This window comes from Lissotriton vulgaris, chromosome 9 (genome assembly GCF_964263255.1).
Source record: "Lissotriton vulgaris chromosome 9, aLisVul1.2, whole genome shotgun sequence".
Taxonomy (NCBI): domain Eukaryota; kingdom Metazoa; phylum Chordata; class Amphibia; order Caudata; family Salamandridae; genus Lissotriton; species Lissotriton vulgaris.
The window spans coordinates 1,123,499,311-1,123,525,807 of NC_141697.1; the positions used below are offsets into that span (position 1 = coordinate 1,123,499,311).

The 26,497-nt window shown below is 43.0% G+C and overlaps 1 protein-coding gene across 2 annotated transcripts in view; it reads right to left on the minus strand.

The window, feature by feature from the left end:
- CACNA2D3 (calcium voltage-gated channel auxiliary subunit alpha2delta 3) overlaps positions 1-26,497 on the minus strand; it is a 2,559,454-nt gene that overhangs the window by 728,518 nt on the left and 1,804,439 nt on the right. For both annotated transcript variants that reach the window (XM_086939135.1, XM_086939136.1), the window contains exons 22-23: positions 23,116-23,161; positions 13,786-13,883 (exon numbers count right to left, since the gene is read on the minus strand). In XM_086939135.1, coding sequence (XP_086795261.1) covers positions 13,786-13,883; positions 23,116-23,161 — 144 coding nt within the window. The remainder of the gene's footprint in view (positions 1-13,785; positions 13,884-23,115; positions 23,162-26,497) is intronic.

The following is a 26,497-nucleotide window of genomic DNA, read 5'->3' on the forward strand; positions in this document are numbered from 1 at the left end:
GTTGGTATAGAACCGCGCTGGGATAGGCTGGTTTAGCGAGAGCCGCGCAGGGATTGGTGGTTTGTCATCGGGAAGTAAATAAGGAAGAGAATTAAGGAAAATCGTAGATTCTTGAAAATGAAGTGTTTTAAACGTTTAAGGGCGATCTTTAAGAGAGATAGAGGAAACTCGTATGCAGGGGAAGAAGCCCCACCATAAGGCACACCAGCTTATTATATGGCTGTAAATGTAGGGTTACACTCAATACTATGGATCTCCGAGTGGAGTAAGCTAACAGAAGGAAATGAGGAACTGACGTTCCCGAGATACGGGACGTTTAGGTTAGAAGCATTGAATCAACTGAAAGCGGTAATGCTCGCAACGAGACCTCTACCAAGGCCAACACAGTTCGAAGCCCTTAATGCATGGTTCAGGGCGGCACACGACAAGAGCTTGAATAGACGCCAAGAAAGAGTGAGACGATCGGTAAGAGCAGTGCAGGATGCTAAATGGGATGATGAGGCTAAAAAGTGGAGGGTGCAAAAAATAGAAGCAGACAAACTGTACCCAATGCTAGAGGCTACGGGAGAAAAAAAACCTCTAGAAGAAGATGAGGACAGCGAGTCGGATGATGGTCTGATAGAGAGGCTATTAATGGACAGACCACCTCCGTACAACAGAGAAGCCGAAAGTCCCGAATTACAGCAGGGGGACGGGGCTAAGCAGGGGGAATATAAACTGCTCCCCACATCAGAGTGGGAACCCAGGAAAGGCGAAGAAATATCTCAATCTAGTCCCGTACAGAGAGTAGTAGGAAGATTTGTGGTCCAGAAGGTGCCAGAAACGGAGCATGCAAGGTCGTATCAACTGCCCGATGCTCTACAAGTACCTGTTACCATAGGTCCTATAGTGTCAATCTACAACCCGGAGGGAGCCCAGCAGGAGGAACAGGCACGGTGGGACAGGGAAAGGATAGAGATGGAAAGTAGGAACAATACGATCAATTCCCAAAAGCAGTTGCTAGGACCAAGGAGTTGGAGTACCCCATTGGATCCAGTAACGGGTCCCTGGATAGAACAGGGGGGTCAGAGAGGACATATGGATTTGAGGGGACCGAAACAGAAATCCTTTAAGGAATTAAGGGAATACTTGAAAGAATGGGATGCTGCCGTAGAGACTCAGAATAAAAGAATAGAAACAGAAACAGAATGGAGAGATCAGGATAACAGGATCCTCTCTCACTGCGGAGCTGGCGAAAGCAGTCCAGAGTGGGAGAGAGGGAGTCAAGGAAGCAAAGGAGATACTTGCCATACCATCAGTGGCAATAGACAATTGTGTGAGGATAGGAGTACAGGATGTGGGGGAGTGTCTCGCCCCATCCTTAGTGAGGGAGAACGAAAAACACAGGAATACCGAGATAGTTTCAGGTGCACTCACCATGCCCCGGACGAAAATGTGCGACATTGGAATCACGAGAGTATAGGGAGTCGCGAAGGGTCTCGCCATGCATCCGGTGATCACGGACGGGATCGCGGGAACATGGAGGGCCGTGAAGGACCTTATCGTTTATTGAGTGACACCAGACAGCAAGGGAATTGCAGTGATTTAGAACAGAACAGAGGATCCTATCTTGCATCTAGAGAGACCGAGCCGAAAAGACAGAATGCAGTAAGGGGGAATAGAACATTGTTCCACCATACCCCTAGAGAAGATGGGAAAGCTTGGGACCTAGAGAGATGGGAACAAAGAGAGGCAAGAAGGACTCCTCATAACTCCCCTGTGCCTAGACGTAGGACTCGTAGTGGGGGTGAGAGGGATGTAAAGGAACCACCTAGGAGTGAGGTACGGAGAGCTGAGATAAAAGCAAAACGGCTCGACGTAATCAGTTTAAAATTAGACTTGGAGGAAATAATAGACGGCACATTGCCAATGGAAAGGATCGATCTGTATGAACAGGATGAAATACTGTTTATGGCTAAGGATGTTACTCGGAAAGTGAGGTCAGTTCATGAAAAATTATCTGAGTTGGCAAACAGGTATATGATAGACCTATCACGAACTAAAGCTTTACAGGGTAACCATAGGCTAAGTTGCACGGATCAGGATCTAGATGAGCGTAGGACGATTGGGCTGAAAATACACATAAAGGAACTGATCCTGAGTATCAGAATGTGGAGGGATTTGGATAAATGGGAAGAAAGATGGTCCAAGAGGGGAACCGTCAGAAGGAGTATACTTGCGGGGTCCCCGGAGGGAGGGCTAATGCAAATGGAAGCTTTCCCTTTGCGAGAAATTGCGAACGGAAACTACGTGCATGTGCCCTGGAGTAGGGGGGATCTAGCGGCATTTACCAATTCCTTCCCAAAGCTAAGGGAGAATCCCGTCGAATGGTACAAACAGGTAGAGAGGTTCGTGAAGATCTCTAAGGTGCTGTGGGTCGACTTGAACACCCTGTTTGATATTGTAGTACCCGGAGATTTGTGGACGGATTGTAAGCTTAGTGTTGAATGGCCCATTTGTGAGCCAGAGAGGGATGCCCAGACGAATGGACCATCAGAGAAAGTCATGGAGAAGTATGAGAGGGTAATGGCATGGTTAAAAGAGAAGGTGCCGTTGCAGGACATAGACTGGGTTAAGATAGATCGAACAACTCAGGAACCTAAAGAGACCGTTCACGAGTACTATGAGAGATTGCTGAAAGCATTTAAACAGTACAGTGGATTGGACGTGATGGATCCCAAAGATATAGGACAGTTTGTGTCGAAGTTCGTCCTGGGATTGAGATCAGACATAAGCTTAATGATTCAACAGCATTTGATCTGTTGGCAAAACAAACCTTTAGATGAGATCCTGAGGTATGCGAGGTATTGCAGCGATGAAATAGATACGAAGGCAAAGAAACTTAAGGAGAAGCTGATGTTGGTGCAGATGCAGTCAGCTGGAAAGGGTGGACAGCGGCAACAGGGAACAGGAACCCTAGGGAAGAAACAGAATTAGGCATGGGCGGATTTTGCGGATTGGCAATCCGCGAATTTGCGGATTTGCGAATTTGCGGATTGCGAAAATCCGCAAAATCCGCGAATTCTCGCGGATTTTTTTATTTTTTTTGTGTTCGCACGGGTTTCTGCAAGTTCGCGAGGGTTTTGTACAATTTCGCAAATTGCGAAATTGTACAAAACCCTCGCGAACTTGCAGAAACCCGTGCAAACATGCCAGTAACCCGATTCAAGGCCCCATTCTCCCGATTTTTTTTTTTAAATCTCCCACTTTGCTCTTCTGAAATGTTTTTGCGGATTTTTTTATTTTTTTTGTGTTCGCACGGGTTTCTGCAAGTTCGCGAGGGTTTTGTACAATTTCGCAAATTGCGAAATTGTACAAAACCCTCGCGAACTTGCAGAAACCCGTGCAAACATGCCAGTAACCCGATTCAAGGCCCCATTCTCCCGATTTTTTTTTAAATCTCCCACTTTGCTCTTCTGAAATGTTGGCATGTATGATGTAACTATTTTACAATGGCGCCAGCAAGCTGCCAGCGCCGTTGTAAAATAGTTACAAAGTTAGCTTGCACAGGAAGCACTTAGATAAAATAAAACAGCACCTGCTTCGTTTTATCTAGTGGTTCCTGTGCAAGCTAACTTTGTAACTATTTTACAACGGCGCTGGCAGCTTGCTGGCGCCATTGTAAAATAGTTACATGAGTGGGGGTTCAACTTTTGAACCCGTTACGTCCGCGGATTTTTTTTTGCGGATTTTGCCTCGCATTGCAAATGGAGGAAAAACGTATAGACAACTGCCACTGTTCGTAGGTGGAGAAGAATGCTACTACGTTGATCCCTTTACGGGACAACGAGTGAATAGGGATGAAGACTGTACTCTAGGAGCAGCCCTGGAGGTAGACCAGAGAGGACCATACGTAGAGGCTGAGGTGGCTGGATGTCCTACGACCTTTTTGGTGGATACAGGGGCCACTCGATCCACTTTGAGATCGGCGGTAGTCCCAGGTCTGCCAATGTCGGGAGAAACGATCCAGGTGGTAGGAGTCGCAAATAGGAGAATGATGAATCCTCTGACAGAACCAGTATCAGTGAAGATAGGGAAATACAGTGATGAACACCAGTTTGTGATTTGTGATTCTAGCCCTGTGTGTCTGCTAGGAAGAGATCTGTTGTGTAAACTAAACTGCACAATATACTGCACACCTGAAGGAGTAGAAGTGCAGACCAACGATGATGATGCCGACTTTAAGGTTGTAAACTCGCAGGGATGCGTGGAACTATATCCTACCTTAACGGTGGAGGAGCTTCCACAGGATTTGAAGGAAACGGTGTCAGCTGAGGTGTGGGATTTTACTGGAGAAGAAATAGGACTGATCAAAGGAGTAGAACCGGTAAAGATCATGGTAAAACCCAATGCCGAGTATCCAAGAACACCACAATATAAGTTGACACCGGAGACGATTGCAGGAATAAGGCCTGTGATCGAATCCATGATTAAACAGGGAATACTGAAGGAGATCGTGGGAAGTCCATGTAACTCCCCGATTATGGGTTTGCAGAAGCCTAGTGGAAAATACAGAATAGTGTAGGATCTTCGAAAGATAAATAATATCGTTGTTTCATGTTGTCCAGTGGTACCGAATCCATCAGTGATATTGTTTCAGATACCGTTCCAAGCTGAATGGTTCACAGTGATAGACTTGTGCCAGGCTTTCTTTTTAATCCCTTTAGATGAGGAGAGCCAGTATCTGTTCGCTTTTAAGCTGGAAAATCGCGTTCTAACCTGGTGTCGTATTCCCCAGGGGTATACAGAAAGCCCATCGATTTTTAACCAGCTGCTGAAGAAAAATCTTGAAAGTCTAGTACTGCCCATGAACTCGGTTCTGGTCCAGTACATAGATGACCTACTTGTGGCGTCAGAAACTGAGGAAGCTTGCAAAACAGACACCATCACCTTATTAAATCACTTGGCCGAGAACGGACACAAGGTGTCTCCAAGTAAATTGCAGTATTGTCTGACCGAAGTGCAATACTTGGGCCACAGGATTGAAAAGGGAAAACGGAAGGTGTCTCCAGACAGAATAGAGGCGATCATGAAAATGAATGCGCCTAAAACACAAAGAGAAGTCAGGATGTTCCTAGGCATGGTCGGTTATTGTCGGCAGTGGATAGCCAACTTTTCACTGAAGGCAAAACCTTTACAAAAACTGACGCACAAGGGGGTGAGTGATCCGGTACCATGGGACAAGGATTGTTTGATGGTGTTTTTGCAGCTGAGGGAGGACTTGTGTCGTGCCCCGGCTTTGGGAATGCCTGATTACGAGAAACCATTCTTGCTTTACTGTTGTGAAAGGGAAGGTTGTGCTTTAGCAGTTTTGGCCCAGATACACAGAAATGCCCGTAGACCAGTTGCATATTTTTCGGCTACCTTAGATCCAGTAGCCGCAGCGTTGCCCGGATGTCTCAAATCCGTTGCTGCAACGGGTGTCAGCATTGAAAGGTGTGAAAATGTGGTGATGGGGCATCAGTTAGTGGTGTACGTACCGCATTCTGTGGAATTGTTAATGACCAGGACCAAGACTCAGCATCTGACGAATAGCAGGCTCACACGATATGAGCAAGTCATATTGGCTGCTGAGAATGTGACCCTAAAGAGATGCTCTGTTTTGAATCCTGCTACTTTGATGCCACTTCCAAATGATATTGATGATGAAATTTGTACAGATCATGACTGCCTTGATGTGACTGAACTATGCACCAAACCGAGACCAGATATCGTAGATGAGCCATTGACTGACCCCGATGAAATTTTCTTTGTTGATGGTTCATGCGTAAGAGATGATATCGGTCAGCTGAGAGCAGCATATGCAGTTTGTACAATTACCGGAGTAGTGGAAGCCGCCTGCCTGGAAGGAGTACATTCCGCTCAGGTAGCTGAAATCATTGCTTTGACCCGTGCCTGTTTGGCAGGCAACAAAATTCGAGTCACCATATACACCGATAGCCAGTATGGTTTCGGGGTAGTTCATGACTATGGGCAGTTGTGGTCTCAAAGAGGTTACATGACCTCTTCGGGTTCTCCTATTAGGAATGGAGAATTTGTGAGATTATTGTTAGAAGCATTACAAGGTCCAACAGCTATAGCGGTTGTCAAATGTGCCGCGCACACAAAAAATACAGATTTTGTGTCGCAAGGTAACCGATACGCAGATGAAGTCGCACGTTACTGTGCGGAACAGGGGTATTCTCACACCAAGGCAGAAGTGGGAGGAATACTAGAAAGAACTGACTTGACTATGTTGTTAGACACTGTAGACACGTGGGATGAACTGAAGTGTGTCCAGGAGAATGCACCTGATTTCGAGAAAAAGGCATGGGAAACAGCTGGTTGTACCAAAAGCGAGATGAATTTTTGGATTTCTGCAGATGGGAGAGCAGTTTTACCAAACAAACTTGTTAGTCCCATGGCAAGGAGATTGCATGGACCAGCACACATAGGTAGAGATGCCATGGTGAGAGTATTCAGACAAACGTGGTACAATCCGAAGTTTAGAGTAGCGGCAGAAGCAGTATGTCAGCGTTGTGTGATCTGTCAGCAGATAAACGTGGGAAAAAGAACACCAGTCACATTGAGTCACATAGGGAGGTCTGGGGGGCCTTTCAATAGAATGCAGCTGGATTTTATTGAAATGCCCAAGTGCAATCGACTCAGATACGTCTTAGTGATTGTCTGTATATTTTCCAGATGGGTTGAGGCTTACCCTACACGTAGGTGCGATACACTTACAGTAGCAAAATTGTTACTTAGAGAGTTGATACCGAGGTTTGGGGTGCCAGCCTCTTTGGAATCGGACAGAGGAACTCATTTCAACAGCGAAATAGTGAAGATGCTATGTTCAGCCTTGAGTATAGACCAGAAGCTCCATTGTAGTTATCGACCAGAAGCTTCGGGGATTGTAGAGCAAATCAACAGCACAATAAAATCCAGACTCGCCAAAGTTTGTTCATCGACATCCCTGAGTTGGCCCGATGCACTCCCATTGGTCCTTATGAGCATACGTAGCACACCAGATAGAAGGACAGGTCTCTCTCCACACGAGGTGCTAATGGGGAGAGCTATGAGACTGCCATCGGTTCCGACTGCAGCATTGTTGAACATCACAGACGATTTGATCTTGGACTACTGCAAGGGACTATCTGATGCCATTCATTCTGTGTCCCTCCAGGTCCAGGCTGCAGAGGTTCCATCAGCTCAGGACCTGTGCCATGACCTGTGTCCAGGGGACTGGGTCCTGGTGAAGAAGCATGTCAGGAAGAACTGTCTAGACGTGCGCTGGCGTGGACCATTCCAAGTCATACTAGTTACGAACACTGCAGTAAAGTGTGGAGGCTTGCCCAACTGGATACACGCCTCACACACCCGAAGAGTTCCAGCACCTCTGGAAGAAACAGCTCCTCTCTCGGATGAAAATCCAGCAGAAAGCGGAGAAGCCACAGAGAGGGAAAGTCAAGCTGTAGAGGTGATCGAAGAGGCTGAGCCTGTGTCGGAACAGGCTAATGACGGTCAGGACACTAGTGAGACCGAAGTTGCCTCAGAAGAGGAAAGTAGCTGGGAGTTCGAGTCAGACATCGAACAAGCTGTAAGTGGTCAAGAAACGAGTCCAAGAACAAGGAGCAGGAGGACAAGGAATGGAGAAGCTAGTTGGCCGGAAAGAAGGAGACGGTCAACCTTGAGAGCAGATCCAGAGAGAACCCTTGTCCCGATCTCTGAAGATTCAGATCTAGACGAAGGAGCTACGGACTCAGGCTCTGAGAGTCCAAGAAGATCAAGGAGAGTACGTGTGCCCAGCAGAAGATACGCCACCCCTGAGTGGACTTATCTAGCAGATGTCTTGGGGACAGAGATCTGGGAGAGTGAGAGGAGTGAAAGTGACCAATCTCGATCCAATTGTGACGGTGGAGATATGGATGTTGACGCCTGGAATAGAGACTGAGGGGTTACTGACCTTCACACTTCCCATTCCCCTTTACCTAAGTCGGATCAAAGACCTGGTGCTGAATCGATTAGAGTTTCCGACTTTGGGTCATCCAATACCAGCACAGGAAGAAAAAGTCATTCGTTTAGAACTGTTGGAATATGTTATTAGAGCTGCAGGTACGAGAATCATTGTAGATGCATAAAGACTTTTGTGATTAAGCTATAAAGAAGAAGATAACCTAGCGCCGAGTGGAAAGAAGAATAAAATTAGGGATTACATTTAGAGAACGGAGAAGGGTTAGGGTTGTCTGTTGCTGAGGATAAAAAGACATTGTTGTGAAAAAGAGACTTTTTGTTGATTAAGAGCGCTTCACAGACTGAGAAATCAAATAAAGCAGATAAAGACTTGGAAAAGAAAACTTTTCTTCAACAAAGAAGGAGCCACATTGTTTGATAACATGGAGAATGGCAACCCAAACCGAAAAACCAAATGCATAATAGGTACACTAACAGCAGTAGTAATTTTTCTCATTATTACAGTAGTTACCATATCATACATAGTAGGACATACAAGCGTAAAGGAGACAACAGATGTAAAGCCTGTAACGACCTTGAAACCTGCTCGTGTTGGGAAGAAGGAGGAGAGCAATGTAATTCGCGAAAAGGCGTTACTGGCAGATGAAGCTTGTAGGTTACACATAGACGAGTCGCAGGGAAATTTTAGATCAAACGCATATGCCAAACTATTGTACGAGTATATCGATGCCATGGAGGCCAAAGATTGTTATGTTTGTATGCAATTGCCGGCTTCCGTAGATGAAGGCATCAGGTATCATCACCTCCCTCTGACATATGGGATAACATGTAGTTTATTGCTCAGTATATTTTATGGTCGAGAAGGGTTTGAGTACTACTTTTCAAATTATGATTCGGTGCTGCCTGAAGTCCCGAATTATAAACAAATGAATAAGTGGGACTATTACAAAAAGGAAGATAGATTGGCAAAATTCTTTCTTCCTTGGGATACATTAGATACTTCATATGCACGCAGAAATAATCTGACTTGCAAGGTGTCAGAGATTGAGAAGAAATTCATTGGACAAGTAGATGACAGGTACAGGAGGCAGAAGATTCTAAAAATGTCAGGACAATGGAAAACAGATTGGACCGAAGAGGAAAAGGCACACAAAAAGAAAGGTAGTAATGGTCCAATAGCTTTGGATAGAACGCAGAAAGGAAAGTTATGTTTAACACGAAGCAAGACATATTATGAGAGTGTATTTGTAGGTGAAGTAAATTGTGAACATGCTTTCAGGTTAGAATACTATACGAAAGATTTCATGAAAGAGATGCAAGCGATTCCTAATGTATATTTTGTATGTGGAAGAAATGCCTATGTAAAATTGCCTGACAATTGGTATGGTTCATGTTATTTGGCAATTGTCTTCCCCAAATATATCATGCAAAGGATTTAGAGATCATAGAAGGAAAGGCTTCGACAAGAGCGAAAAGGGAAGTAGGAGATGCTGAGGTAGTTGGAGACATATTTGGAGCAATGTTTCCTCTTTTAGGTTTGATACTTAACGATGTTAAAATCAGGAGACTAGCTACAGTTGTGGATAGACTGTCTGCAAGTACTGCAAGGTCATTGATGCTAGTAGAAGGAGAGATGCAGTCGATTAGGGCAATGGTTCTTCAGAACCGTCTTGCTTTAGATGTTCTGCTAGCAAAAGAGGGCGGAGTCTGTAAGGCTTTGAAGGTCCAGGAATGTTGTACTTATATTCCAGACAATTCAAAACCACTTGAGAAAGTCATACATAACATTACAGAGATACATCAAGAAATCGAAGATTTAACAAAAGTAAATGTTTGGGAAAAAGTAGGTCATGGAATGGGTAAAGTTGGAAGTTGGTTTGCCAATCTTGGTAAAAGTATTGTTTGGTACATCTTGAAACCTGTCTTAATAATATTGATTTGCATAATCATATTGTTGGGTTTAGTGAAATTGTACAAATGGTATAGAACGAACCGGTTGCAAAGGTCCATGAGAGAGCAAGAAAGGAGATTAGCTGCTTTACAAGATCAACAATATAAAAGTCTGAGAGCTCTCGAGACGATAAAAAGAGGGAGCCTTGTAACTAGTTCTGTTTAAAGTAACATTCAAATTGAGGTGTTAGTGATGACCCCTAGAGGTCATCAAAGGGGGGAACTGAGAGAGCGCAATTTGAATGAAAAGTATATCCGTACCATATTTACAAGTCTATAATGTAAAATTAGCACTTGTAATGTAAAGTTAGCATATGTAACCTAAGTCATAAGGAAATGTATCTGTATTCACTCTAGAGAGTGCATTAGAATTAGAAAGAGCCGTATATAGGATGGGCTAAAGTAGAAATGTGTAAATGCTTACGAATAGTAGAACGTGCTAAACAGAGAATGTACGTATGTAATTATAAAACGGAGAAAGAAGATGAAATGTAAAGTGAAGAAACGTGCAGAATATAGCACTGTGTAAGAACAAGAGTATAACGTTCTATTTTATGTAGCATGAATTCGATTATAATCAATGGTTTGCTAATTCGATTATATATATATATGTGATAAAAGTCATACCGCGTAGAAGAGTTTGTAGGAATTTTAGCATGATGTGTTCACATGTGGTTTTAACCTAACGGACCAAGGGTTCGCAGGAGTGTAGTTCACTGCATGTAATTTAGTGGGCTCACAGGAATAGGGGGATAGCTTTGATCTGAACGTGCGAGCCAAGAGTCAAAGGTCTTGTTAAATTTAAAGTGACAATGCTGGACGAAGTTTATGGCCTAATGAGATAAGGGACGCTTGGAATTTGGGGTCTTGTTTAGAAGTGACTGTTCACAGGACCAAAAGAGGTTACAATCACAATTGTAATGAATAGAGCTCTGTTGAGGTGATAGACTTTGGACTGAAAGTGTCAACTGGAATGTCATGAGGTTACCAGCACGAAGATGAAGATGGCGCCTAAGAAGCAAGGTCAACTTAACAGACGACTCGAAGAGATGAAGCTATGGAAAAACCCAGAAGCGGGATCACGTGAAATGTGTACCTAGTGGGCGTCTCAAGGGGCGTTCCACCCATACTGTGATTTTGTATTTAGGGACAGCACCCCGAGGAGAGGGCGCGGCAGAGGAGAGTAGATGGCCTGAGATCAAGGGAGAGAGAGCAGTAGGCTGAGGACCCTTAGAGAGCGGATGGGTAGGCAGAAAGGGTACTGTTTCTCGACATAGGTTTCCATCAGAGACTAAGAGAGTTTGAACTTCTTTGGAAGTCAACTGCTGACACCTTTTTAGGTAAAGGACTTGCTAGTAGGGATGTCATCTAGTATAGAGTAGGGACAGTTTTAACTTGTTTCATTCTTTTTCTGTAAATGACGCATCATATTCAATTTGTGTCTATGCTATTCAATTTGCTGATTTTAGAATTGGTTTTGATTGTATTCTTTTGTAGACTGAGATTCTTTAGGGAATTTATGTTCCTTTTAGTACCTGTATACTTGTTGAATCTTATCTTGAGAGGATTGTATTTGCAATTGACTCTGGTTTTATATTAAACTTTTTAAACTTTACCAGTCGTAAGTGGTTCTTCTGAGTTGTGTCAGTCTATGGGGTTGATTTAACTTATGTGGGGTTGCCTTTTACTCAATGAGTCAATAATCGATCCAAAATTGGATGAATGAGATAGGTATCTAGGTGATCAGAAAAGATATCAAAATCTCATTCCCCGCACATTTTTCCTACGCAACACCTTTATTTGAATGTAATATAAATAAAACAAAAGGGGGATGCACTGTAAGTTCTGCAACAGGAGAATGCAAAAGGGCAAACTCCATTGTTTCTTTACAAAGTTAGGAATGTGGGGTTTTGACTTTGTGAATAGATTTACTCATACCTGAATGCGCACGAATGTGGCAACATGGTATGTGCGTGCAAATCTGCAGAAAGATATCGACAATGGCTGTTCAAGGATGATAACAAATGCAAAAGTTGGCAAATGGGCCAAAACTTGAAGAATATATGTATTTAGAGAGAAAAATGAGCGGCAAAACCCAGAAAATTTAAGTTTTTAGAAGGAACATCTACATGCCTAAATATTTGCCTTCTGGATGTACCTATGAATAAGGGTCTGATTGTGAGTTTGGCAGTCCATTGGGAGCGGGGCGGTCGTGTGGCAGCCTGCTCCCACACCACAAATGTCGTAATCAAGCCCTAAATCTTTACACGTCTATACTCCTGGAAAGACACTGCATCATAGATTCCTATGACTGATTGATTGTTTCATCTTATTATGCTCATATCTAAAAGATTTTTAAAAACACATTACAATTAAAAAGGGGGAAAAATGTAATAGAGATAGGCTGCAGTACAAATGAACATCCCGTGGTAAACTTCTGTGTTAGCTTCCCTAATGGCTCTAATACATCTTAAAGGTTTGTTGCCTTCTGTGTTGGATTATTCTCTTGTTGCCTTCTCAGTTGCTTGCAAATGACCAGTTGTGCTGATCTGCCATGATACTGCCAGAGAAAACCCACTGACTTAGAGACCCGTTCCCACTCTTGGAAATCTTTGAGAAATTCCAGTACGTTCAAAATGTATAGAAAGTTAAAGAGGGTGTCCCCTCACTTGATACATCATTTTCAACTGTGCTTTATTCCCAGAAGTTCCTCAGGATAATAACATACGAATTTCATCGTACATAGATTCTGGCAAGAATGAAATGCAAGGGACCAGAAAATTGCCCAAACTCTAGCTGCCTTTTATTTTGTAGAATGGGGGTACCTATTTCGGTTCTATCCATTTCTTCCCCAATTCGAGGAGGCACTAGAAAAACATACCCTTTTCCCTCTGTTGTTCCTGCTGAACTTGGAAGCTCTGGCTGCAGCCAGATGTAAAGATGCGGGGAATATTTAGATGTTTTTGCAAGCAGCAGCCCAACTGTTGACTATTGATGATATACTCCTAAGAATGTTCAACCCTTCATCCTTCAAACCAGCGTTGATGCCTATTATTTCAGAATTGTCTTCCTCCTCAGGATATAAAGTTAATTTGAGGAAAAGCGAGGAACAACAGCACACTGCCTATATAATCAGAAACACTTTATTAGTTTGTGCCCTCTAAGATGGGTCATTGAGAGCTTAAAATACTTATCGGTCATAGTCAACCAAGGACTGAGGGAAATGATTCTTTATAATGTCAAACTGCTGCAGCATAGGACATTTTTCAACATAAACAGGTGGTCCACTTTGAGACAGTCGACCTAGGGGAGGGCACAAGTCATTCAAATGATCATCGCACCAAAGTTCAACTACATCTTTGGAATGTTGGTCATAGTAATTCCAAGAACAGGGGTTTGAAGATAGTTTAATAAAGCTGTGATATCTCCCCTATGAATTTGCCTATTTATGTAGGTCGACCCGCACAATTGTTATACACCAGTTGTTGCACCCCAGCTATCAGACACTGAGATATCCGGATATAATGCCACTTTAAGGAGAGTGGAATACTGAGCTTTAATTTCATCTAAGGACATCCATGTGTGTGTGAGAATTTAGAATTTGTTGCACAATAAACAGACAGATTTGGTTTGAGAGCAAGTGTTTCCATAGTCCTAAAACAAAACCTCCTTTGAACACACAAAAAACAATTAGGAGCATTAAGAGAACTGTGCATGTAGTATTACATGCAGAAATATGCATTCTACTTGAAGAAGGATGATTACTACAAGTGGAACTGGACACACAAAAAATAGGTACATGATCAATCAAGGCAATGATTCTAAGGAAATGAATCTAATACTTACATTGCAACAATGGCTCTTTTCCTGTGAGGTAGATTTTAATGGCTTCTAACTGAGAAAAGTGACGGTGCTCAGGATATAAGTCAGTATTGCAATATGTCCTGAAAGATGATAGTAACAATAAAAATATTGGCATTTTTATAGCTTATCCTAACAAGCAATGGGAAGACAATAGTTCTGGCTTGTATGTGCCAACAAATGTAAACACAGCCATTCACAAATGCTGTTATATGTATTGCATGCACAAATGCTGTTTCTCACATTAACACCTGCCTGACTCTATTTGTCAATACAGAAAGAAGGGTAACCAAATAGGATTTCTTCCTGTATGGAAGGCCTACAAGAAGCCGACAAATTAATTAGACAAACAACACAATATTTGTGTGTACTTTTCAGATGTAAACTAGCCAAATATGCATTCCAACTGAAGCTCTTACTAGAAGGAGGAATGATACACTAAATCATCAACAGGCATGAACAGGCTAATGTCTCTTAATGTTACACTAAATCATCAACAGACACCTCATCGAATACTCGAATGACCACCAACTCCTCAACATCCCTCAGTCTGGTTTCAGACCCTGGTTACAGACCCAATCACAGCACAAAAACTGCCCTAATTGCAGCCACAGATAACATCTGCATGTCTCTGCACAGAGGAGAAACAGAGTCCCTCCTCCTCCTGAGCCTCTCAGCTGCATTTAGCAGAGTCTCCCACCCCATCCTCATCCAACGCCTACACAACACTGCAATCCAAGGACATGCATTCTAATGGATCTGCTCATCCCTGTCTGGAAAGACCAAGTCATTCAGCCTGGCACCGTACATATTGGATGCCCGCACCCTTATCTGTGGAATTCCGCAAGGATCCTTCCTGAGCCCTAGCCTCTTCAATGCGTATTCATTCCCTCTAGCCTGAGTCATCTGCTCTCACATTATCAATGTCCTCTCCTATGCTGACAATACACAACTCATTCTCTCCCTCATGGACAAGATGCCCAGTACCCGCAACAAGTTCAATGCCTGCAAGACTGAAATCACCCAATGAGTGAAGGTCAGCTGTCTAAAGCTAAACATGGACAAGACTGAAATCATGATCTTCAAGAAAAGCCCACATTGAAGATGCTGAGAAATATTTTCAAATGGCTCCCAATCAGGAAAACTGTCACACACACCCTATTCACAAGCAAGCTGGACTACAGGAACACCTTCTATGCCAGGATCAGCAGAATCTCATGAGAATTCTCCGGACTGTTGTGACCTCCCCAGCCTGGGTACCCGCCAATGATAACGCCATACCCTGTGCTTAGTGTTACATGCCTCTATATGTCTGAGTGTAACTGCAAACTCAACATTCTAAACTAGTCTTCATTGCATACCGTTCCAACACTTATGTCGCAGTTCTAATGAGTTTATCAGAAGCCAAGAGGGTTCCATCATTGCTAATTCGCAAGACACAACATCTCCACCTCTGTTAACTAAAAAAATTAATTCTTTCACAAAATAGAAACAAATAAACATATACAATTAAATCTCTTCAATCAATCTATTTGGCACTTTAACTGTTCAACCTGATCTTGTTCTTGGGAATTGTCACCACCACTGTCCAGGATCTGCATCAATGGTGTAGAGGCAACAGCAGTCACAGCTGTTTCAGACCCAGTCCCTCCTTTAACAGTTAGATCTGATGAACGATTAGTTAAGTGCTTGAATTGAGAAGAGTCTAAGGTAACAGACTTCCCAGAGTTCTGGGCACTCACCATGTGTCCTCTAGTAGACACCACTTGAAAAGGTTCAGCATCAAATGGAGCATCAGATTTACCTCTCTGTATATGTTGTGCAACCATGGAATTTCCTTTCTTAGAAACAATGTTTTTCGCATGTTGTCTTTTGTCAGGATACACAGTAATCTTTTGTTTGTTAACCAAGTTCTTCTAATGAATTGCTGTCTCATCTTTCTTACTATGATTGGTCCATTGAGGTAACTAGGTGTTTATTGCTCTCCCGAACATCAATGTCGCATGACTTTCACTTTGGATTGAGTGGGGTGTTGATTTATAATATCTCAAAGTAGAATTCAACACGTTTTTCAAATTGAGCTTCTCAAGAAAAGCACGTTGCTCTGATTTCTTTAGCATACTCGCTCAACAAGTCAGTTGGCTTGTGGCCACAAAGGAGGGATCTTTGATGCTTTATATTCAAATGCTCCCAGAAGTCTTTAAACTCTCGACTGTTGAAAGATTTGCCATTGTCAGAATTAATTATGGGTGGAAACTGCATATCACAAAGATGTCATCTAGTCTTTCAATGACTCACTCAGGAGTAGTAGATGGAAGATCTTCAGGTAATGGAAATCATGAGTATTCATCCATAATCACCAGCAGGTAATGTCCATTGTCGAGTGGACCGAAAAAGTAATTGGTTATTCTCCCCCATGCATGCCTTGGGAGTTCTGCCATGCTCAAGGTGTGGGGAATAGTCTTTATAGAAAGGCAGTTGCATAGATGACAGGCCTTTAATTCCCTAGCATCCCTGTCATCAAGATAAGGAAACAGACTTGGTCACAGAGGGCTTGTTTTGTGGCAATGATTTTACGATGCCCTTCATGTGCCACTTCAATTTTTTTTGTCGCAGACTCTCAAAAATTAGAATTATTGACCCGTGTAATATAGCTCCTTCCTGAGCAATGGACAACTCATCCTTGACATTTTGATATTTTTGATATTCACCATCACTGGTGTGTAGTCAACTATGTTGGTTTCATGACTGATGTGTAATGATATCCTTCAACTTTAAAATGTCATTATCTTTACTATGTCATGGTTCGTTGCTGGGCTAACAAAATGGCACCTGGCGTGTTTGATTATACAATGAAGTTAATAAAGGCCTTAACCGTCTTGGATGAAGTACAGTGACCTCATATAGGCACTCTGGAAAAGTAGTCAACAGGGTTCTGATCCTTCCCTGAAAGATGCAAAACAGTATAGTTTTACTATTGTAACCGTAATCCTATTTTCTCAAAGGTAGGAGGCATTTTGGCCTTTGGATTGCCCAATACAGTCTGCAAAGCTTGATGATCAGTTACCAGCGTAAAAGGTTTTCTGGGTAGGAATATACAGAAATGTTCACAAGCCCATACCACAGCCAAACTTTCTTGTTCTGTTTGGAGTAAGCACATTCTGTTAGGGACAAATGTCTACTTGCTTATGCCACAATATGCCTTCAAGCATTCAAGTGTCTGCTGTGTTGTTCAAGGATAGCACCCAACTCGACTGGGCTAGCCTAAACAACCTCTGTATGAAGCTTCAGATTGAAGTCTACCATTTCAGTAGCATTTTCAAAGACTTGTAAGATTTTCTTAAAACCTTTCTCACATTCATGTGACTAATGAAATGAAACATTCTTTTACGTCAAGTCTCTCAACAGGACACTTACTGTGGCAAACTCTTGTGTGTATTCTGAACAGTAACTGGCCATGCCAAGAAATGAACACACCATAGAAACAACTTGGGGGGGATCAGCATTTGACAGTGATTCTACTTTAGCAAGATCTGATGTCATACCACCATTTGAAAAGATATAGCTCAAGAACTTTAGCTTTGTTTTCTGGAACTAGCACTTCAAAGTCAAATGTGCTTCGGCAAGTAAATTACATTCTTTTTTAAGAGCTTTATCGTGCTCTATTTGTGTAGCTCCAAAAACCAATATTCCATCCCTATATTTGAACGCATTCATCACAGGTTATATAATACTTAGAATGATGTCTTGAAACAATTATGAGGTGGATGATACACCAAAACCTAGCCTTTTGTATTGACACAGACCTACATGTGTAGAAAAGGTTGTAATGTACCTTCAATCTTCTTTGAGTTCCGATTGATGATAGCCTTTATTTAGATCAAGGCGAGAGAAGACCTTGGCACCATTACATTTTTTGAAAAAAAAGAAATTTGAGTTTTATATAGCGCGAACTCGAACCGAAGGTATCAGAGCGCTTTACATGAGCACCTCTTGAGTTACAGACAGACATATTAATTTTGTTAGGCACAGGGAGATTAAGTGATTTGCCAAGAATCACAAGATGTTGAGCATCCTTGCCATGACTCGAACCCGGTTCTCCAGCTTTGAGGTCCACCGTTCTATCCGTTAGGTCACATCCATGCGTTATCATCTCAGCAATGTTTGGACCTGTATGCCATTCTCATTCAATTGCCATGTTTGGCTGACACTTGTCAACGCATATGTGTGCAGCTCCTTCACTTGCTTTTTAGGCACTATTACTATGGGAGAAATCCATGGTATTGGACCAGTAGAACGCTCAATAATGTCATGCTTAAGTAATGATTCAAGTTCTTTTTCAACAACGTCTTGCAAATGAAAAGCAATTTGTCTATGTCTCTGAGCAACAGGACGTCTTCATTATTATACAACTTTACTTTAATAGTCTTAAGTTTTCTCATACCATAAAATAACGAAGGATACGCACACTACTTTGTGGTGAGCATTCATGTTGTAATTCACAGAAATCAGTCTCATATCTGCAGCTGTGCTGACACTTAGTAGACAGGCACTTGGCCCTGTGCTTTAAAGGACATGGATGAGTGCTTGCACATTCATGTTATTATGTTTTATTGTCGCTACAAATGAACCTTGACTTTTTAAAGGCGTTGATGCAGCCCATGTATTCACTTTAGTTTTCTTGCCCATTGACTGTCTCTGTTTCAAAGCCATAGCTCGTAACCATAGTGTAGCTGCTCTAAAGAAAGCCTTAACTGTAAGAAAGACTCATTACTCAACGAGATACATATGAAAGCAAGCTACTTAAAGATGTCACAGTGCAAACTTTTTTTTTAAATCCCTGGACCTGAACCTTTTCTGATACTACATGAGCTCTGGAACTGTCTATTCAGGAAAGATGCCAGATTACTTCAAATCCGGATTATTTTCGGAGCAGAAATCTTCAAGTAGCCTTTCTAGTCCTAGAACCTCTATATCTTTCTGTTTATCCTATCTGTGGACTATGGATTACAATCCCCGTTACTCTCTATGCTCCATCGCATAGCCCATTCCTATTCGTGCACTCAGGTTATATTGTGCTGTTATGTTTGTTCTAGTTGATTCAATGCCCATTAGATTCCCAATGTTAGACTAATGTTCTGATTTGTTACCTTTGCCTCAAATTGTAAAGTGCTCTGAAATCCTTCGGGATCAAGTTTGCACTATATAAAACTTTCTAAATAAATAAATAAATAAAATGGCATAAGTTGCGACAATAGATATAATTCATTGTATTTCTCCTCAGGCATAATGTTTACCGATGCACCACTGTCAATAATGAAAGGTTTCGAACAACGATTTACTTTCAGTGTAATCTTTGGAAAATGTTTGAATGACTTTGGTGCTTTGGCATGTCTTTACAAGTGGCTTTTCTGAGGAAAACATCTACATGGCACAATCATTTTCTTCACTTTGAGTTAATATTGATACAGAAGAACTGTTTGGGGATGAATTTGATGAAGATCAACTTAGTTCACTGTCGGTTTCTCTTAACTGATGTTGCCGATTGGCCTTGTGGGTGTACGTCAAAATTTGCTCCTGGACTTTCTGATGGCCATGACGCAATTACTTTTTCCTTCACTTTGCAAACCATCACAAAATGGTGCTCCTTCCCACAGCCTTTACATATCTGTCCAAGTGCAGGACATTTATCTTCAATTGGAAACAAAAATGCACATCTAAAACACAACTTATTTTAGATGTAGACAACACTTTCTGTCCCTCAGTCTTTTGTTTTGGCTTACTTTTCACACTCATGATGGATTCATTCTGGGAGCATGCATCCTCCATGTCAGCAGCTTGTCTATCAACAAGTTCTTCAGCTCTGGCAGCCTTTAATACTCGCTACAGGCTAAAAGTTTCTCTCAGCATTCGTCTTCTGAATGAATCTGATAAGCATCCATCAATAACTCTCAGATGCATATCTCCTTCATCATCAATGAATGTACGAGTGTGATGAGTGTGTTTAGTCTCTTCACAAGTTCATCAATGGTTTCACCAACTTTCTGACATTCTCGGTTGAAGATGTATCATTCTTAATCAACATTTGCCATTGGATTAAACTTGAGATTCAACACATCTTTAATCTGACAATATGTGACTTCTTCATCAGTTTGCATCATTTCCTTTATGACTTCTTTTGCACCATTACCAGCAAGATTTTTGTGATACTTGAGAACCATTTTGTTATCAGTCTCTTCAAGTGTATCAACAAAATTATCAAATGTTTCTATCCAACCAGTCCATTTATCGTAAATATTCAGCTTTTTGGAAATATCGAATGGTGGTGGTTGTTTCAGGAATGCAGAACCATTGTATACCAATGTGGAACTTAGTAGGGCTGGAAGGAGCATTGTTTCTGATGCTGTTTGAGGATCACTGTAAGTTTGTTTGTGCAAACCCTGTCTGGGGCCTTGTGATGTGCTGGCCTCGGAATCGCCTGTGATTGGAAACATGGCTTCTTTCTTAGCTGCCATTTGAGAAAGTTCAGTATTCCGAAAGTCGCTCTCTGCTCTTTATTCTTCAAAGACCTGTGAAAATGTTGTGAGCTCCACTCAGCATTTTTGGTGGCTGGCCAGTTCATATATGGCCGGCTCAGTAGGCACAACCTTAGCATGTCTCCTTGAGCCACTTCATCCAGTACAGTGGTATGTTGAATCTTTTTAATGGGTTTGGTAAGTCGGTTATTTCTTCTATTCTGAATGTCAATTTGCACATTCTGACACATGGTTGATCTATGACTCACAGAGCTTCTGATCTTAGCGTTATTTTGCTATTTGCTGACACAAGCGGTGTCTCTTTGAAAACATGGTTGCATTCACCTTCTGTGTTATCACTCCTTATTGCGTTTGACTGAATATTGCATAGTAGCATGGTACCTTTATGTATGATTTGAACAGCAGGTTCTTGGCCACTGATATGTAGATTTCTTAGCAGTGCTTTCATTGTTTTCAACATCTTTTTAGCGACTGGAGTTGCGCTTTCACACCATATGCATTAAGCGTCTGTTCCATACTTTGACTGCAACAAATATGGCATGCATGAGCAGTTTGCTTGGACAATAGCAAACTCTTAACCTCTTGGCTGCTAATGACAAGGGTAACTCGTCATGGACTTTCCATTGATTTCAATGGAAATTAAAGAAGAATTCAAATAATGCCTTAGCAGCCAAGAGGTTAAGGAGAGCACTGTTGATCTTCGGATTACTTATTCCCTAACTCGTTGCCAGTTGTAGTGTTCTCCCCAGCCTGGGTACCTGCCAATGACTATGCCACACACAGAGCTTAGTATTAAACAACTTTATTCTTCTGTGTGCGAACCCTACATTCTAAACCAGTCTTTATTTCATTTCTCTCCAACAGTTATGACACAGTTTTACAGAGTCTACCAGGAGCCAAAAGGGTTCCATCATTTCTAATTCGCAAGACACTACACAGACCATTCAGAACTCGGTGTTCAGAATCACCTCCCATGTCACACACACACATCACACCACCCTGGTGGAGGGCCACTGGCTCCCCATTCACAAATTAGCACAATTCAAACTCCTCTCCCACACTTTCAATGTACTACATAACACTGGACCAGCGTACCTCAACAATTGTATCTGCTTTCACAAATTTTCAAGACACCTCCGTTCATCTGGACTCCTACTTGTACAAACACCATGCATACAGAAAAACAGATCTGACGGTTGAGACTTCTCCTAGATCACTCCTAAAGCATGGGTTGACCTACCGCTATGCATTAGATCCTCCTCCTCATTTCTCAAATTCCACAGTAAGCTAAAGCCCTAGCTTTTTAAGTGATCACTTATGCCCTAGGTGTGCCTATACTCACATCTCCTCAGCACCAGGGTACCCTCCCGGGTAATAGTAAGCTCTACACATCTGCATAACATTACATACCATAACTAAACAGTCAATTGCATGATGTGAGGTAGCAATACTCCCCTGGCGGAGTTAAAGCCTATCTGTGTACATTTGAAAGAATTGTTACCAGTAACAACAGTGTTGTCAAGCCAGACCTAAAAATGCTAAATATTGCATCTAATTTTCTTATGTTATACATCACATCCAAATATATTTTTCTGTTACATTGATGGGGTGATAACATAGCATATGCATTAAAAAACCTGCAAATTACGAGTACTAGTGATGTGGGTGCAAATAACACTGCACCTAGATAAGTGATATCGAATAGTTTCTTACCTGTCAGTGTAGTTTTGCAGCTTGAAGATCTTTCTGGATTCACTATGCTGTGCATTATTCTGCGGTCTAGTGGTTGGGTCCGGAATCGTAGTCTTTTCTCTTTTTTTTTTGTAGCCCAGGTGGGCGTCAACGTCACACCTGTTGGTGTCCTTCCAGTGACGTCGGCACGCTTCCTGCTGAATCTCCCACCCTTGGGCCGCGGAATAATGCACAGCATAGTGAATCCAGAAAATTTCACAATGCACTATGTGAAAATTATCACCATAATACTTTTCAAGGTGATAAAGAAATTAAACAACTAGTTTATTGTTGAATAACGATTTAAAAATATTGTTAGACCTGAAAACTGTTACTGTTTTAGTAGTATACATAATTCAGTGGGAATCTCAAATCTGTGCTGCTAACAGTGGCACACAATACAAATATAATTTTAATTAATCTCTTTCTTGGCCTCCATGCTAAATCTAATAGTGATAAATGAAAAAGAGTAGTTGTTTTTAGTCATTACCTTTGGATTGATATGGTCCTCTACCACCTTGAAAGGAAGGTGTTTAATGGTGGTAATCACTTAGCATCACCAAAGGGAAGGTGGACGGAATGTGCAAAATACAATCCCATCCGTGACCTCTTGTATAAGTGCCAACAACCTGATTTCTCCATGCTATGATTTATAAAAATTGAAACTGATTTTGGGCTTTATTACACTATACTTCTATTTGATTATGGAAGTAAACTGGGGGGTTCCAGCTGAGTATTGTGTTTCCGCTCATGTTTTTAATTTGGCTTTTGGACAATTTAACAATTATTATTAAGGATATATGTGAGAAAAACATCAAACTCAAAAGTTTCAGAAAGAATAGTAGTTCACATGTCTCTTATTGAATGTTGAACACATTTTGCAATTATATTGTCATTGGTAATTTGTACACTGAAGAACAGAATGACACCACAGATCAGATCTGACCAGGCACGGACAGATTTTTGTTGTTGTTGAATGAGGATATAAAATAGCAAAACAGATGGAGAGAAATTGAACTTTGGATCATTTTAACTAATTAAAACTTACCATTCATCAGCCAAAGACACATCTGGATGTTCTAGGTCATGCAGCCCTGAAACAAGAATTAGTTTGGAGAGCATTTGAAAACAGTTTACACAGAGAAGTGTATAAAAAGTGTTGTAAACTCCTTAAATGTTTTCAGTTAGTGCAATGAAAAAGGGATGGCCACTCACATTTGACCATCACTATGAAACAGTGCCTAATAATATTACACTCTTAGGTTACCATGCTTAGCAGTGTAAGAACAGACATTTAATATATGTGTATTCAAGATGTATATATAGCTGTTTTTTTTAAATGAACAAATTCACATAGAGGTACTTTAGATGAACAGAAACAATATACACAAAAAGTATTTTTTTGTGTAGATTTTTTTATTAGGGTTTTTTACATTTCCAGGATAGGTCACAGAACAATCAACATAGATGCTATCATTACATGACAATTACAATTGTGGTTCAATGACGACAGGTTGGACTTTGTCTCTTGGGTGTGACAATGGTGCATTGAGTTCCTGAACTCATTAGTGAGCTAACTTGTTGCAAAATACCATGTCTTAGTGTACCTGATCCCTTGGACGATATAATTATGGGGTCGTGTGGAACTGTTACCCCTCCGTCAGTGTTCCACCCTACTCAACTTATGCTAACAGCAATGTTATATGTAAACATGTCGGACTTGAACTTGCCGACTGAGACTAAACTGGGATCCGCGGGCGGGATACCCCCGGGGAGTTAAAAGGGAAGGAGGGGGAGGAAGGTAGCGTTAGAAAGGGATAACGGCGAGCAGAAGGGGCACGGCGCTTCTGGGCGGTGCCCCGGCGGACACCGCCCAGTGGGATTGGCAGTGCGTGTTGCGGGGGGGGGGCTAGCAGGACAAAGGGAGGGGGGAAGATCTGCGGCCGTATCAGATGACCATATCTACTGGGTAGGCCATCGTGGTGCATCGACTACCCTACAGGGGCGCTATGTGTGCAGTAGTGGTTGGGTCCGTGGGCTGGGGTCCCGAGGGGGATCGTCAGTTTGGGACTGCTTCGGCTCTGGGGTGTCTCGGACTGTCATCTCGAGCTTAAACTGTATCAGCAGGTGTGCCCACTCCATAGAGATAGGGTGTTTGCGTCCACCTTTTACCTCTTCATCTCTTAGGATCTCTTCCTCTGCCGCACCCCACTTATTTACAGGTCTCCCACCCAGGCCGCTTCTGGCGGTCCCGTAGGGGCCTTCCAGTGCATGGCTATATTCCGTTTGGCCAGGAGGATGGCCAAGGATGTGAACCGCCACTGCCACTTCTCGGATTTCTTCCTCTTATAGATACCTAGGGCGCAAGCCTCCCATGTGGTAATGTGTTGTAAGTGTACCAGCGCGTGCAGCGTACGGTATACCTTGTCCCAGTATGCTTGCCGGGACAGCCAGTCCCAGAACATACGTTGAAAGGTTGCGTTCAGCAACTGGCATCAGGGGCAACGGAATTCCGTGTCGGGATAATATTTATGCAGCTTGTCGGGCGTTAGATAAGCTTGGTGTAAAATGTTGAACTGTATATTTTTGAAGCGGGCGTTCCGGGAAACTTTTTTGGGGTACTCTAACGCCCGTGTCCACTCCGTGTCGTGGAGGACTCATCCTATGTCGTCCTCCCAGGATTGACGTAGCCTGTCTAGAGGATTTTCAATGAGTTCCCGAATGGCCTTGTAGTGCCATGTCACCAGGTGCCTGCCTGTCCCCATGCGCAGTATTGTGTGCAACACTGGGTGCGTTGGGGGTTCTCCTGCCCGCGAGTCCCAGAATGCTTGGCTGCTGTCTATCATTTGTCTATGCGTTGGAAATTGCCCAGGAGGGAGGTCGTACCACACAATCAGTTGTTCGAATGTCTTCAATTGTCCCTCATGGAACAGATCTTCCATTTCTGACACCCCGCTGTCTGTCCACGTCTGCAGGTCTCTGTCAGTGTAATATCCCTCTTTCTGGGGGAAGCCTACTCGGGGGAGCAGCGGGGAGTATAGTGGCCGCTCTTTGGTGACGTGCACTGGGTATGTGCGGTCTGGCCTGGAGCCTGGCATCAAGATTCGCCGAAGGAGGGGTAGAGGTAGCCCCCCGTTTTCGGTGACCGTCTCTCCCATCTGCCTCTCTGCTGTCCAATAAGACAGCCACTGGAGCTGCGCAGCTAGAAAGTATGATTTGAATGATGGGGCACCCAGACCTCCACTCGTAGTGGGTAGCTGCAGAGTGCGTAGGGCTACTCTGCGTCGCCCATCCCCCCAGATCAATGTTGTAAGGAGCGTTTCCAGCTCTCGGAAGAAGGACCGAGGCGGAATCACCGGGAGGTTAGTGAAATGATACAGAAGTCTGGGTACCATTATCATTTTGGCAATGGCTATCTTCCCTATAGGCGCTAGGGGGAGTGTCTTCCAGAAGCCTATTGCGGACCGAAGGCCCACTAGTGCGCTGTGGTGGTTACCCTCGTAAAGGTCTTCTGGAGAATGGTATAACCGCATGCCCAGATATCTGGGGCCCGCCGTACTCCATTTTAGGGTCTGCGCGCCTACCTGTAAATCGTGGGGTGCTAGGTCTGGGCTAAGTGGGTATATTGCTGACTTGTCCCAGTTTACTTTGAAACCTGACATATCTCTGAACTCTTGCAGAGTACGCCAGATGGGCGTGAGATCGCTCGTTATGTCCCGGACATAGACCAGCAGGTCGCCTGCATATAGTGAGACGCAGTGAAATGCGCCCACGATCGGGAGGCCCCATCCCCCTCCCTCCCACAGCAATCGAATTGCCAGGGGCTCCACAGCCAGTGCGAACAGAAGGGGGGAGAGGGGACACCCCTGTCTGGTTCCCCTCTCCACTGGAAACGGGCTGAGATTAGTTTTCCGATTTTTATCTTGGAGGTCAGGGGACAAAGCCGCACTGGTCGGGGTGTACCAGTGCTGGGAGGATTTGACTCTAGCGGTCGGCTAACAGCTTCCCTAGGAGTTTACAGTCTGCGTTTAGTAGTGTAATAGGTCTATAAGAGGCCGGAAGTGTGGAGTCTCTGTGCGGTTTTGGGAATGTTACGACTAGCGACTCGCGGAACGAGGCTGGTAGGATGCCCTTAGGGCTTCCCCATATATGGACGCCAAGTGGGGTGTTAAGTCAGCCACGAAGGTTTTGAGGTATTCCAGGGGGAAGCCGTCCAGGCCAGGCCCTTTCTTCTTTGCTAGCGAGTTTGTAGAGTGCTTTATATTGTGGGGTGTAATCGTACTGTCTAGATCTTTCCTATCCACGGGGATATGACAGGCATGCACGACGGGCTTAAGAATTGGGGTAATTCGCGCATTGTCGTCGACGCCGAGGCGCGGTATACCGCAGCGTAATGGTCGTGGAATATGTGTAAGATGTCAAGTTGGGAG